General features: G+C 46.3%; 1 protein-coding gene across 1 annotated transcript in view; it reads right to left on the minus strand.

The window, feature by feature from the left end:
• Positions 1-15,939, minus strand: part of LOC104079416 (brain-specific angiogenesis inhibitor 1-like) — a gene marked incomplete at its 5' end in the record, with an annotated part of 66,285 nt that overhangs the window by 31,769 nt on the left and 18,577 nt on the right. The window contains 2 exons of the mRNA XM_009581450.1: positions 5,248-5,333; positions 10,026-10,092. Coding sequence (XP_009579745.1) covers positions 5,248-5,333; positions 10,026-10,092 — 153 coding nt within the window. The remainder of the gene's footprint in view (positions 1-5,247; positions 5,334-10,025; positions 10,093-15,939) is intronic.

Below are 15,939 nucleotides of genomic sequence, written 5' to 3' on the forward strand. Positions count from 1 at the left end.
AGGAAAGGAAGAAAGAAGAAAGGGAACCAACCAACCATACCCAGTTTGAAAAAAGAAATGAAAGACAGGCAGGGTAAAACTCTCTCATCTGTACCACTCCAGATGCGGGAAATGGGGAAAATGTACAATTCAGAGACGTGTTGGTGCCGCTGGAGAGGGTGGAACTGTGTTGGTGAATGTTTTGCCAGATTCAGGGTGTCTCTCTCTGGCACCCACGGAAGAGAAACCAATACTGCTCTCCCCGTCTCCACCTCCTTCTTTTGGTTTGTTTTTGAGAAATTGCTCTTTTTCCTCCTGGCCTTTTTGCTCCAAAACAAAAAAGGTGGCAGGGTTGTACAGTAGAAGGCAAGAAGTAGGGCTGTGGGGACTGTGTCTGCGTATCTTCCTTCCTAAAACAATGCAAGGGGTGAATCATATATTTTCTCCAGTGGCTAATCCTCGCCTTGGTGGGGACACCCACATGGCAGCTGACAATACCAGGAGATAGGCCATTCTTTGGTTGTTTAATCTGTGATGAAGGACATGCAAATGGGACTGTTTATGTCCTGGAAGTTAAGCATGAGCTTGGGTGTTTTGTAAGACCATCAACTTGCCCTGAAGAGAGCTGGACTGGCTGACTACTTCTGAGACATTTCTTCTCTCAGACTTTGTTTTGGAGCTGAAAACATCTTTGGGATGAACCCTGAGACTTATTTACATCAGTTGCTCCCACTTTTTCTGGATGGGATCAACCACAGAACCAGGTCATTGTGGGCTGCTGGTATCAGGGGCTGCAGGGATCTGCTAAAGGACATGTCCTCATGATTTTTAGAAGCTGATGTGTGTGAACCCACCCAGCTGACAAGCCAGCTCTTACTCAGGAGCCCAGAAGCCACATTAGCTTGGCATTGGCCCCGTTTCTTCCCAGAATTTACTGGTTTGTGTGCACTCTCTGATTTGCACAGATAGACATCCACATCAGATCTGGCTTAGAAAATGGGCAGGAGTCTGCAAAACACCCTACAGACCTAGGATGCAGTGCCTGATATCAGAGAAGGCATGAGCATCACTGCCAAAGGACAGTAGGTCTGTCATTCTTGGGTGATGGCAGTGCAGCTGGTGAGGGGTGATGTTTGCAGGTACCAAATGTCGGGGGGGTTTACAGCCCTATCCTGCCTGGGAGAGAGAGTAGGAAACTTGGCAGGTCGTTTAGTCTCACTGCAAAAAGGACATCCCCATGAACACCAACACAGCATTATCAGTGGTTCTAGTGGCCCACTTTCAAATGGCTATTGATTGGTCTTTTAATTAGTTACAGTGACATAAGCCATTACTCCCTTCCAGAATAACGGCTAAGGTATCCCACAGAAACTTTCAGCCTTCAGACACAGAGAAAATTAGCTCCTGTGTCAATAGATACATATCTTCCAGGAAGGATGGTGTAAATCCAGTGAGGACAATGGCTGAACCAAAGACAAAGTGGGTCTTGAGAGGCATTAAGTGCATGACCCTTAAAAAAAGACAGCTTATCCCCAGGTCTATAAGCCACAAAGAACAGATAAGCAGAGAGACAGAGAGAGGCAGAGATAGGCAGCAAAAAGAAAGTAGATTGATTTGAGGAATTTGATGGAAAACTATACCAGAAAAAACATGAATGACACTGAATCACAAAGAACTGGCCAAAAGACCACTATAACACACAACTGTAACTGCTGTTGGGTGTATTTATGCAGAAAGTTGTAAGCAGTAGGCACAGATGTGGATACATTTAAATTCTAATTTGTTCTTGTTGGGGGCATGAGGTTGTTAATATATTGAATTTCCGTAGCAGGTTTATATTGGTGCCTGTATGTATGAAAGGGTAGCTAATGAAATAATCACAGTGAATAATGCATTCATTTCATTTAGCTTTTTCTGCTTCCTAAATATCCATGAACAGTTCATGGACTCTTCTGGTGTGTTCACTGGAGCCTGGACTTTGCTACCTTTTATTGAACGGTGCTTTACACCACTGACGGCCCAAAGAGCAAGAGCACTGCTTCCAACATGAAACATTCCCAGACGAAGGGCAATCCAAATCTGTTCCTATTTTAATGTAGTTATTAACTTTCCAATTACTTTCTTCTCTATGCACTGACAATCCAGCTCCGTTACACCCCGCCAGGGCAGTCGCGCAGAAAATATTTCACACAAGGTATTGGGGCAAACTTTCTCAAGTCCTTTCTATAATCAACGGGGAGATAAAAGAAGTAAAGGTCCTCTAAGGGGCAAGTTGGAACAACTAAACAAGGTTCCCGTCTCTCTCCAGTAGTTACAGAGGAAGCCTAGGGAGATTAAACTCAGCAGGCTAAAATTAGCCTTTGTGAACATACCCTATAGTCTCATTCTTCTTCCCTGGCCGCGTGAGCACACAAATGCTTCTGGAATAAACGCTGGCTGAATAAATTTAAAATTCATTTTAAAGGCTCCTGCATCTGACATTAAAACCTTCATTTTTCGTAGCACTCCCATCAATAGAGCTCAAACACTGTCGGTGCAGCTGACCGTGAACGGAGACCGTTCTGCTGGGAGACACTTGCAAGGCTTTCTCCCATGCCCGGACAGGAGTTGGGGCAGTTGTGTGCATTTCTCCAGCTCTCCAAGTAATCACACCCAACTCTCTACAGCCTGGTTTTGTGATATATCTATAAAGTCATTGCCATTAGAAAGTCAACGTTTTCTGACAGATGTGACAACAGTAATCATAGCAATTTCCTCTGCTAAGTATAGGGCAAAACCTATCGTGTCTCGAGTATTATTTCACGGGAACAGTTAGCGCTGATTTATTTGTGCCAACCGATCTGCGGTATGTGTGCTGGGCTCCTCTTAGTGTTCAACAGGTCTTTTTTTTTTCCTCATTTTGTTTTTTTTCCCCTTTTTTTTTTGTTTTTGCAACACTGAACCATACTTCTTGCCTCTGCTAAAGGAAACACAACGTTTCTTTATACCATCTCCTCAGATCCAAACATCTCCAAGGCCATTACTCATTCTGATTATCTTCACATCTACCTTCCAACACGGTTCCCAAGCCCAGGCCAGAAGCGGCTAGCTAAAGGGAAGGGGCACCAGAGTTCTCAAAAGTGCTTCCGCACTCTCAGCGGGTGCACTTCGAAAGGAGAACAAAATCATTGAGCACAGAGAAGGCTTAAAAGTGCTGCACACACACACACGGACACGAAAGAGGGGGGAAAAAAGAGAAAAGAAAGAAAAAACAAAGAACATCAGAAAAATGACTTTTTTTTTTTCTTCTTCGTAGGTTTTGTTTTCAAAGTACAACTACGAATGTGATCAATAACCAGCTGCTATGTATTAAATAAGGTCATTCTGTATGCAGTTTAGATTAGAGAGGGAGAGACTGAGAGACAGTAACTCGCTGCTCTGCTAATCCAATAAACCATTCATTTCAGTGTTGACTTTCAAGTGCAATTATCTTGCTACAGACTCTGCCTGCAGTTTGGGTATTTTCTTGAGTTCTCTCTTTGTAAAGAAGGCATCATCCAGAATAAAGCACGTGCTTGTTAGCAGCTGCTTTAAGCAACGCGCCAAGGTCACTTCTTCGCGTACCTGTTCAACCCAGTAGCAACTGATACCTCTGGTCATCCAAACGTGCTTAAGTCTTCTCTTACTATCATGACCGTGGCACTGCTCAGGCATCGAGATTCCCCTCTTCGCTGCACCGAGGGACCACGCCGCTTAGGCATGTCAACACTGCTGATAAAATATGAACCTTCACAGGTTCCTGTGTTTCTCCCCTGGCTGGGTAAGTGCTTGCTTCTGCCCTCCGTTTTGCTGCCATCACTCAATTAAAAACCACTTCCACTAGAACTACTCAATAGTGCCAACGACAGGAATATTGAACCTCCCCTGTACTTTCTGCCTCTGCCCTCTGGGACCCAATTTTACGGCTCAAGGCTTTTGCAGCACCGCAGCCGATACAGCAGCTTATCCTCTCTGCGAAGCCTGGGAGTGCAGCAAACCAGGCGGCAGATACCCATGCTCCCTCTGCTTTCATAGATAGGGTATATCCTGTGTCTTCTCCTCCAGCTTCCTAACGTTTTAGGCTCTGCCTGTAGACGTGGTGCAGAGGCATCAGAACACCTCTTGCCCTCCTTGTCTCTTTGTAAACAACTTCTTCCTTCAAGAATACAATCATTATCTGCCGTGATAAATCAAATGCCATCAATGGACAACCCTGTCTTTCCTAGCAGCAGGTAAGGAGATAGTTTCTCTGACTGCAACAGCAAGCCAAGAAAGGGAGTGGAAAATAACGTACTAACATCAGCAGCCAGGCTGACCTGTGCGTTTGATTTGACTCAGTGTCAGTGTGCCATTTCTGTCCTTTGCTTGGAGCACGGCACAGCTCAGGGATAAATGTTGAGCAGACTACAGACTTGTTTCCAGACATGAAGATGAAAGGGGGTCTCATCCTGCTGGAGCCAATGACAAAATAGCCATTGTCAACAGAGTTTGGAAGTAACCCAACAGAGAGCCCTGCCGCTCCAGCCAGCCCCTAGTGAGACCAGGGTGATAAGAACTGCGGAGTCAGCTCTTCAATTTATACTACAAAGAAAACCAGGTAACACAAGCCCCAGGCTTCAGGGATGGAGGTTGGGATGGCGGCTGTGGAGAAGATAAAGAACGTGAGGTGGCATCAGAAATTTTTCTTGCAGAAGAGGTATCTTTACTTACCAGTCCTCCTCTTTACACACCCATCCATCTACTGTGTTCACTGCTAGACCTCCAAAGACCCTTTCCTTAAAAGTATCACGTACCTTTGCAGTCCCTCAGCCACCTGCCAGCCATTAGACATGACTTCTTTGTTACACAGCCCATGCCACGTGCCGCACTCAGCAGTGATGAGGCCTTCTCTGATCCAGCTGCTGTCTCTAGGAGTTAGTGAGAAGAATCGCTTTGCTCTCCCTAATCTTTGGAAGGATACATCAGCCTGGGCTGAAGCCATTTTAACAAAGAGATGAACTTCTAACCTTCCTCCATAGTAACACAGTGCTGCTTCTTGGATCTTTTGTCTCTGCTGCACTGAATGACAAGGCAGAGAGATTAAACCAGCTGGTTTGTTGTTTGTTTTTTTTTTCATTTTGTTTAAATCTGCTTTTGCTTTTTGTTTGCATCTCCAATCTCTCTTTGCATTCCTTGCCTGGTTATTGATCACAACCTTGGGTGTTTTGGGTTTTTTTTCATTCTTTACTTAGATGTATTGATAAGGCATACCCTGCCCGTTCCTTCAGTTTCTTATCTGTTATTCCATCTTTGGATACAAGTTTGTTAAAAACCAGAATGCCAATAACCATGTTCACCTGTCGAAAGAGAAACAACACACAATTTTGTTCTCAAGTGGGTCAAGTCAAACTTGGTAGCACAGAAGGAAAAACCCCAACATTTGGCAAGCGAAGTCCTTCCCGAAACCAGGTAGCACAGTCAGACTTCCGCAGGCCACCACCCCTTCTGTCCCCCGTCCACCCTGCCCCATCTCCCCTGGCCATGCATCAGTGAGTTCAGGAGAGCAGAATGCAGCTGGCAGCAGATCGGAGAGGTCTCCATAAACCAGGACAAGACTGTAAAGTTCTCAGATTGCTGCAGGGTTCTTTGAAGCCCGATGCATGCTTGAAGTCTAGCAAGGCAAACTCCAGGCACAAGAGCAATTTTTCAGGGTAATACAAAGAGAAAGTGGCCAATACAGGGGAGAGCAGTGGGTTGACACTGGCTACTTTCAAAAGTGCCTTCTGGAGTCTGTGCTACCAAAGCAGCAGCATTAAGGAGATGAGGTGGGGCGGTGCAGACAGCTTGTCGTAGTTCTTGCTGGGTGAATCAGCACTGTTGCTCTCAAAGTAAGTGGTGGAGAGGCACTGGAGCAAGTAGAAACATCAGCTACTATGGTGGAATGTTTTGGGAGATACTGCAGATGGCACAGAACATAGTCATTTCCAAAAAAATCAGTGGACAGGACAACTGCATGCAGTCCTTCAGTCTGGTTAGTTAGGGTGAGAGCATGGATGTCTGTATCAATCAGGTATAAATATTTACAGTGAAATACAGGCTGTACAGACCTGAGGTCTTGCAAAGTGACCCTAAGCTCCTCACTGTGCCTTTCTGACTGCATTCACTGCTGCCAGCTGCATCTGTTTTACAAACCTCATCCAAACCTCAGCCACCTCTGAATGTGAACACATTAGTGACACATGAGCACCACCCTCTTCATGGAGGCACAGAACTGATGGTGGAAAAAAGTGACACTCTCCTGGTTTTGCTGTCAGTGAAACATCTGGTGTTGGTAGAACGATGGGCTAGATGCTCTTTTTCATGTGGGGCTTGCAAGGAAATGTTTAAGGCCAAATTCAGAGATGTGCAACATTACACGTTGGCTGAGAGCCTTGGTGAGTTTAATAGACCCTTGAGAACTGGTCCTAAGAAACACCTAGTACAACACCTAGCCCAAAGGAAGGGAGATATCTGCTCACACCAAGCCTCCATCTAATTGCCTAAATCATCCTCAAGAATGAGCAACCTTTCTGAGTTTGGATTGCTGGTTTCAGCAAGACATGACCCAGCTCACTGACGTGGAGTCCACAGCTGGGAATAAATGGAAAATCTCACAAATAGCAGTTATTTTCTTTTGCATCAGCTGCTAGGTCCATTTCTAGAACTCACCCTGTTATTGTTTTAGAGAAACGACAGTGGCAAGTCAGACGCAGTATTTCAGCCAAAGATCAGGAGGAAATCAAACCCTAGTTATGTGTATGGAGAGAGAGAGCACTTTCAATTCACTGATCCTTCTTCACTGTGCTGGAGGTTGGTGAGTGGAAGAGAGACTTTTTTTTAAGGTGCAGCAAGGCAGTAAGAAAGATGGGGTTGAAGAGCGGCAGGCTGGATTGCTCCTGGGGCTGGCCACAACACAGTGTGTATCCTCATTCGTATATAGCTGGGAAGATGACAAAGTGCAGCTCTGCAATTGCAGCTCTGCAATTGTTTTAATACATAAAAGCTATTTTATCCAGTACATTGATCATCATAATCAACATCCTGCTCTGATCCTGGCTCTGTTTCTTTACAAAGTCAGGGCTATGACATGGACATTCTTCTAAACACAGCCATTCTTAATAACACGCAGTGTAGCTTTACTTACTTATCTCTGGGATGTTTTCCAGAAGCAAATACGTAAGTCTGAGATTTAGCCCTTGAGATAACCAGTACCTGATGACTGATGACTCCATCCTGACTTCACCATGCCATGAGCCTCTCCCTGCAGTAACCCGTTGCCTTCAACCTGCACACAATTATCACCAGGCTGCTTCAGCTGAGCTAGGTGAGTAAAACTGTTTGCAACAGCTCTGCGTCTCAGCTTGCTAGGATTTTTAAGACTAAAGGTCAAATCTTTGCAGCCAGTCAGTGTTAGTGGACTGACTGCAAGTTGCAAATATTGCTGAAGCTGCAGACCAACCATCTTAAGAATATTATTTTGAGTAAAGATATTCTCCAAGTTGGAGACCTTTTTCCGATGTGGAGAATAATAAGGGAGGGTGTGGAGGAAAATGCTTACTACAGGTAATAGAAAAATCGTGTTGATAGGAAAACTGCAGTACAGAGATGCTTGAATGGCTTAGGAGGAGTGAGCACAAGTCTAGCCTGGCCAGGGCTAAGGCAGAGGTAAGAAGCCCAGCTGTAGCCAAGTCAGCTGTGTGCAAAGTCACTTGGGCGTCTATATCATACTCATCAGAGTTTTGGGTGAGAAAGAGCTCAGGCACAGAGTCAAGTCTCACCTTGATCTGTGCACCCCTGCACAACAGCAGCTGTATTGTCTCTGGAGCAAACCTGTCCTGAGAGCAGCACAGCTGCATATCCCCTGTACAGCCCTGCAAGAGCCTGACTGTCCTTATGTTGAGCCAGGTGGATTGCCCCTCCATCGCTGAGACGGTCAACCTGAAGTCGGGACAATGTACGCAGAGAACAGACAGCTGTCCAGTCTTGTGGACAGTGCACGCTTGAGAACTGCGTGTTCAACTTCTGGCTCTGCTAAAAGTCACGGCGTGAATTTGGGCAACTTCTTGAGCTTATCTCTTTCCCAGGTTCCCGTTTATAAAAAGGTTTTCAGTGCTTCTTCTTCTTCCTTTTCCTTCCCCAAGTTCCTCAGCATATACACCAACTCGGGCAGCATTCACTTCTCACTTTAGCCAGCAATGAGTCAGCCTGAACTAGGTGTGTAGGCTCCCTCTCTAGGTACTGAATAGAGACAGACACCCCCAGAGATGATTCACCACTTCCTAAGATCATCTGTATGAACCACCATTTGCAGGTGTTGACCTCTCTGTAAGGACATCTCCATTTCCAGCTTCGATGGTGAGTGAAAACTGCGATGCCAAACGGAAGCAGGCTCGTGTGTTTTTCTCACACTTTAAAAATGCTAAGGAAAGCCAAAGGATTACTTCCCTTGTTGTTGGCACAACAAAAGCAAGATGGCTTGCGGCAGCAGATTGACTCCCCCTTCTCCGGGCATTGCCAAAGCTCCCTCCCTCCTAATCACTGCTGTCCATTGAGCATTCAAGCCACTGAGCCGGAGCTATCAGCTGTTATGTTGTTGGGGCAAAAAGCTAGTTCATCTGAAAGCACTACGCCACTTAATGTTCCTGTCAATTATCCTGGCTATAAAGACAACCCCTGACCCCCACCAGCTATATTACTGAAGGAAATCCAACTATCACATGCCTACAGCGACCTAATGACTGGCTGGCATGAACATCTGCTTATCCTTACTCTTTACTGATGCTATTTGAAGGCTCAGCTATGTGTCGCAGCCCTATACTAAAGAAAGACTCTAACTGGTACAAGATTTGTTTTATTATAGAGGAGGGGCAACTGCTGGCTTGTCTCTTATCACGATGAAACGATGGCACCAAGGTGGTTTGGTGTGCAATGACAGCAGTGAGAATAGAGGCAGCAAGACCTTTTGTGTAGTTATTCTCCTGTAAGCTTGCTCCTACCCCAGTTAACCCCCCAGGCACTGCATGAAACAAAAGCCTGACCCAAAAAAGAAATTGCAAGTGTCAACAACCCCATTCCTGTGGGACCCTCCCAGGGCACTTGAGCCTTAAAGGACATACAGCTCCATATGTTTTATCCATACACTGGATAAAACACTGGGCTGGAGAGAAACTGCAGACTGTCATTTACATGTGGGGGCTCAAATGTGGCATTAAACCCATCTGAAATGGCTGCAAGAGGGATTTCCTAGAGGACCAGCAGTTCTCAACTTCTTTGAACCTTGACAGTCAAGATTTCTCATGGCCAGTGAGGCTTCAACAGCATGGAAGCTTGATGAAAGGTATGTCATCTCTTGAGTAACACCTTCAACTCAAGTAGTAACTGGCCAAGACTGGCTTTGATGCTGTGTTGGAGCCAAGGGTGAGGGGACAGGAGAACAGGCTCCCACCATGCATGAGCTGGTGGGACATAGTTTAGGAATGTTCACTTTAACCATGCCATGTCTTCGAACGAAAAGCAAACATGACATTTTTAGGGTCACAAAGGACCCCCTTGGCACTGATTTGAAGACCTCCGTTTCACCTGCAAACAAAGAAGCTGCTCACATGTACTGGCCATCTGGGACAGACCAGGAATAAATGCTGGCTGTGGAGGCACAGCCTGGTCTGAAAGCAACCAGTAACAGCAGTTTCTGAAGGAGTTAATGTCAGAGTTTTCCACCATCATCTTACACTTCCATCCAGACAGGGCAAAACCAAGGTAAAGCATTAATCAGATGTCTAGGGGACTCCAGAGAGGACAGAGGTGGAAAGCTGAGAGCTGAGGCATATTATATTTCAGAATCAAACCCATCCCAGATTGCTGGCTTCTAACACTTTGCTCCTTATTCCTGAAGGAGAAAGCTATTCAAAACATGAGTGGAAATAAAGAGGGGCACTCCTGAGCTGAAAAAACAAAGAAAGTGCTATAAGATAAAGAGGGAAAAAAAAAAGCTTTCCGACAAGCTTAAATACCAAAACGACAGCAGCCGCCGGTCCCACGAAGGCATAGAGAAGACCTCCCTCTAACGACAGCCAGCAGCTAGAAAATGAAGAGAGAAAAGAAAGTTACCCAGTGGCTAGCATCACCGACAGGCGCATGTTTGCTTCTTCTCTTTGCCTGCAGAGTTCATCTTGGGAGGTGATACCCCATGGCAAAAACATCTCAAACATCTCAGACTTTACAGCAAACAAGTTTTGCTTCCCGTTTCTCCTGAACTTTCATAAAGGCTCATTTGCCTGGGGGTCTGCCTGCAGAATGGCACTTGATTGTTGACAGAGGAATGCATGCAAAATTAATAATAGTGCTCTGCTTCAGACCAGGTCCTGGAAGCAGTTGCAGTTATGTCAGTTTGCTGGCAAGATGATGCTCTTGTCCTACTCGCTCAGGCAAAAGAGCGGAAACAGTGGAAACTGTCCCTCACTCATTCGCTAACCGCTACGCCTGCCGGGGGCTCAGGTCCAGGAGTGCAGTACATTTCTTCTCCTGGATCCTCCCTTTGAGCTTGCTGCCATGGCGAAATTTTACAACACAACAGCCAGGTGGGAATTCACAGCGCTCCTTAAGTGGATGCTCTTAAGGAATGAACAGAACGTGAGGTGTGTGGTGCGTCTTCTAGAAACCAGCTCGTTCCTTCTCCCTCACACCATGTAACCTGAGAAGGACTTTTCCTTTCTCCACTTACCACGCGTGGAATTTAGGCTCCTAAATTGCCTGGTCCCTACACAAACTGAGGGGGCTTTTCGGACTAAGTGCTGATGTCTGCCCTATTAGTGCCTACCACAGAGCCAGTCACTCCTGATGACATTTCTACTCAGCAGAGACCCAACCAAAAGAGTCCAGGATGAGGCATCTACATTCAATCAGATGAATCACATCCTGATCTCCATTGACTGCCTTGACCAGATCTTCACCATCCAAGTAAGTGGTGCACCTATTCCAGGTGGGGACATCACTGGGAAGATGAATCCTATCTCTCATGTAAACTGTATGAATATGTCCCAGATGTCCCCACAGAGGTCCTACTGCACCATACATTCACATGCAGATCTCACTGCACGCTGACATCCCCATACTGACAAACTTGGTGTAAAAAAACAAGCGGAGACAAGGGAAATCTCACCCTGCTCTCATTCTCAGAGCTGAGCACCACAGGGTGTCTGGATAGCCAACAGGGATCTTCAGGTTTGACTGTAAAGTCAGGAAGAAAACAACAAGCACTGGCAAAGGATGAGCAGAGGGGTTGTGGAGTCTCCATCCTTGGAGACATTCAAAAGCAGTCTGGGCATGGTCCTGGGCAGCCAACTCCAGGTGACCCTGCTTGAGCAGCGGGGTGGTTGGACCAGACAGCCTCCAAAGATCCCTTCCCACCTCGACCAGTCTGTGACTCTGCGACAGTCATGAACAGTTATGGCATCACTGGAGCTGAAATTTCCATTTTGTGGGGAATCCAGCCATTCAGAGCATGGACACACAAAATAGGTACTTCAGGGCAAGAGAGGATGCAAATTCACACAGTGTCAGCAAGGCCGTGGCAAGTTTGCGTGTTTTGACATCGCAGTACCCTGGAGAAAATGTGCGATGAAGTAATCCTGTTTCAGCAGTAAACTGCCGTGCCTTTACCACAGGATAAGAGCAGGCAACCACAATGGAGTGAGGACTTTCTCAAAGCTCTTAACCCAGCTAACCCTGCAGTAATTCAGGTAGGTGGTTGTACTCTCAGCAATACGGTTTCATTCTGCCTCAGAAGCAAACTGATGCTGCCTTTTAGAGTCTCCAAGGAAAGAAAGCTTTCCTGGAAACAATTTTGTTGATCAGCCTCATATGTTTTTGTATCAATTCTGACTTGCAAAAAATGTTATTTTTTTGCCCCAAAACACAGAACATTCAGGAAAAGAAAAAAAAAAATTGTTTCAAATTGAAAATTGAAAGCAGGACAGTCTGTTTTTCTCTGAGGCCTGCATCTTGTTTATTTCTAAATTAAACCTGTAGTGTGTTAATTTAATCAATTCTGATTTCTTCCTGATAGCAAGTTGCTCTGTCTCAAACTGTCTGAGCAGCTGTAATAATAAAACGAACAATCAGCTGGGGAGGGAGGGAATAAGGATGAAGATTTGGAGTGCTGCAATAACTGGAGATGTCCCTAAATGCAAGGAGAGGGCAGGGGGAACCAGGGGGGCTCCCAAATCCCAGTCCTTGCCCAGACCTTTTCCTCCATCCTAATTTTGAAACCATTTTTCCCAGGGTCTCTTCCAATCGACAGCTCAGCCGAAGAAAGGAACTGACAACCCTGCACTCCAATTAACGATGAGGAGTTGGTGCAACGAGGGCTCTCGTTTATGTCAGGTCCCTGGCAGCCCCTCTTCCCCTCTGAGCACCAGGCTTTCTGAAGGCGAGTTCACACATCACCAAGCACTGGTCCTTATCCCTTCTGACTGCCTGACCTCCCTGCCACTGCGCTTCATAGAAGCGTTTCCAAGGCTGTCAGAGGTGGCGGCTGACAGCAATGGAAAGGAAGAGGATATCCGAGAAGGGGAACCGACAGCAAACTCCGGCAATATATTAGTCTGGTGGAGATGCTTTTAACCTTGTGCCTACAAGGCACAGAAATATTTGCATTTCGCTAAGAGGTTCCCCAGTACTCGCTAACGGATCTCTTCACAGTTCTCTTAAGTAAAATTACCGCTGGAAGGGAGTAAGTGAACTGTTTAACAGTGCTCAGTAGCTCCAGACTATTATTTCTAAGCAGTGCTTCCCCGATTGACAGCAGCTCTTGTGTTCAACACAAAAGACCTCTTCGCAACACATCTCATCCTTTTGTGAATCTGCCACAGGAAAGACGTGAGATGGATGGCTTTTGTCTTGGTCCTGCAAAGAGTTGACTTCCACCGAGACCTTCACACCGTACAGCTCTGCCAGCAACAGGTCTCACCTCGATCGCGTGCAAAATTAAGCAGCCCCAATGCAACAGCCAACATATTTGTATAACTAAGACTACAGCTGGGAATCAGGGCTGTCCCACCAGTGTTAATTTAGAAGCTGCTGAGATACCTGTGGGTGACAGAAGCCCTGACGCAATGACACACAAGGACCCCTGGAAATTTGCTGCGGCCTGGTGCTGCTCTCAGAAAACTTTTTGTAGGCTCTCTTGTGGGGAAGGATGTGAGTTTCCAGCTACCAGTAGCACAACCTCAATTACTCAGTTCAAGCTTTAGGAGGCAGTTTGTCAAGCTTTAGAGGTCCAGAGTCAGTCCCTGGAGTACTGGCTAAAAGGAGAGTTATTATTCAGGCATTCAGCCTAATACAAGGAGGTGAGCAGTGGCGGGTCCTCTAGACCTCCATTATCTCTAAGACTTTCTTTGAGATTGGAAGTACTGCCTGTACCCTACACCAGCAGCTCTCCAAACAACTGCAAAATCTTTCAAATGTTGTTCAGAGAAGAAAAAGGAAAAAATCCCCTTGTGTTCTCCTCCCCTCATTGTAGATGGAGAGTTCATAGCACTCCAGAAGAAGTGTCCTGAGCAATAAAAGCATCTGAGTGAATGACTGCTGGGGAATCGCCACTCAGAAAACAAGAGAGACAGTCCAAATCCTGCAGTACATATACAATTATTTTGAACCTCTCTCTCTCTTCTCATCTTACCGCTCGGTGGCCCAGTCTGCCCACCTAAAGGGTAAACATTAAATATTATCTACAGCCTTCCCACACTTAGCACTGTCTCTGATCTATCTGCGTAACAGCTTGGGGACATGGCCAGCCCTTTGACAGCCACCACTTCTTCACAGAATCATAGAATCATTAAGGCTGGAAAAGACCTCTAAGATCATCGAGTCCAACCATCAACCCAACACTATCATGCCCACTAAACCACGTCCCTAGGCGCCTCATCTACATGTCTTTTAAATACCTCCAGGGATGGTGACTCCACCACTTCCCTGGGCAGCCTGTTCGAAGGCCTGACCACTCTTTCAGTAAAGAAATTTTTCCTAATGTCCAATCTAAACCTCCCTTGGTGCAACTTGAGGCCATTTCCTCTCGTCCTATCGCTGGTTACTTGGGAGAAGAGACCAACCCCCACCTCGCTACAACCTCCTTTCAGGTAGTTGGAGAGCGCGATGAGGTCTCCCCTCAGCCTCCTCTTCCCCAGGCTAAACAGTCCAAGTTCCCTCAGCCGCTCCTCATAAGACTTGTTCTCCATAAGATTTGTGATAGGGAGGAAGGAATAGTTTGGGGCTAGTACAGCTACAGCTACCAAAACTCAACTTTCTTCTCAGTCTCTTTAACTCTTTTGATTCTGCTAATCGGAGTACAGGGGCACGATCACCTCCCTCCTCCTGCTGGCCACACTAGTTCTGATACAGGCCAGGATGCCGTTGGCCTTCTTGGTCACCTGGGCACACTGCCGGCTCCTGTTCTTGACGGGACAGGCCTCCATACTGCGGCTCAGTTGTGTTTTTATCGTTACAGAATAGCTTCATCCCATGTACAAAAAAAAGACAGGACAAAGCTGGGTGAAATCTTGCTTAGGGCCCAGGTAGACCACCCTGTTGAAGGTTCCTTCCTTAACTTGCTCCACTGCAGTTGGCCACCTTAGCATACGCTGCAGATGAACAGTTTCAGTCACCGTGACACAGAAACATGTTATGAATTTCACACACTGTCCCGTCCACCAGCTTTGCCCTGGGAGTCTGTAACAACAAGATTAGTGCTGCAATGCCTTCAACAGTTGCAGCTGTCCCCAAAATGCTCTCATGACCATGTCCCATAGAGGGATGTGAGGGTTTTTTTTACCACTGTGAGTGGGATGAGAAAAAAACTGATGTTGAGCGTCAAATCCTGTGCTCAGCTAAATATCAGGGACCTACTTGGTCTTAATGCCCATCTCCATAAGAAAACCAATGGGTGCTAATGCACCTTAGGATCCAGAAATTGCAGGGTTGGAAGAAGCTTTGAAAGACACTGTGAAGTACCTGTGGTTTATCACGTCAGCTGTTGTCCCCTGTTTCACAGGGAGAGACGTCTTGTGGCTAATGTCTTTCCTTCTTTCTGCAAGATGGAAATGTCGTGCCTTGAAAGTCTGCCACTGCCCATTTGAAATGTCCTGTGCATGCCCTATACTAACTAGAGACAAAGCTAAAATAGCTCCTGAGCTCTAGCTCCAAGCTTTGCAACTACCTCACATGTTTCTGCAATGGCCAGAAACCAACAAACATCCTGAGATAAGTTTTGATCCAAGTCTGTATTCTGTTTATATGCCTTTAGCATTAGACAGTGTTAAATCTAGGTCTGAACAACCTCAAGTTTTGGAGTTCAGCTCTGAAATTACTGCTATATAATGTTGACTTTGCTCTAGAGGAGAGGTAAAACCAAGGGACTCCCCACACATAAATGTAAGAGAGCTTTTATGGCTTTTGAGCAGGAAAATAGGGATAAGTGTGAATGCACGGCAGTCTGTTGGGGCACCCTGCCTAGCTTGGTCCACATGAATATTTATTTCATGTTTCAAAATGCACCAATGTGCAAATGTAACTCTCGTTACAGCGATGCTCAGCACCATTTTACGCTCAGCGTCATGGCTCATGAACCCACCACGCCGTCCACCCGGCATAGCAGCGTGCACCCGCTTGCCCCTCGCTGCACGGAGACAGGGCAGGAACCTGCACCAGCACCCATGGGGACATCCATGCTCTTCGGGCAGAGATGCTGGCTTGATTGCGTGACTGCAAGTTAGTTCTGTTTAGCTCTGGCTCTCGGTGAAGCCAACCAGCAGGAGTTACAACAAGATGGCAGCGTTAAGAATGTCTGATGGGTTGGACTGAGCGGGGAGATGTTGGCATGCAGTGGTCCAGGGCAATGCAATAGGGTGTGCTTTCCTGCACATTCCGCTC

This window comes from Fulmarus glacialis, unplaced genomic scaffold (genome assembly GCF_000690835.1).
Source record: "Fulmarus glacialis isolate BGI_N327 unplaced genomic scaffold, ASM69083v1 scaffold3297, whole genome shotgun sequence".
In the NCBI taxonomy this organism is placed as follows: domain Eukaryota; kingdom Metazoa; phylum Chordata; class Aves; order Procellariiformes; family Procellariidae; genus Fulmarus; species Fulmarus glacialis.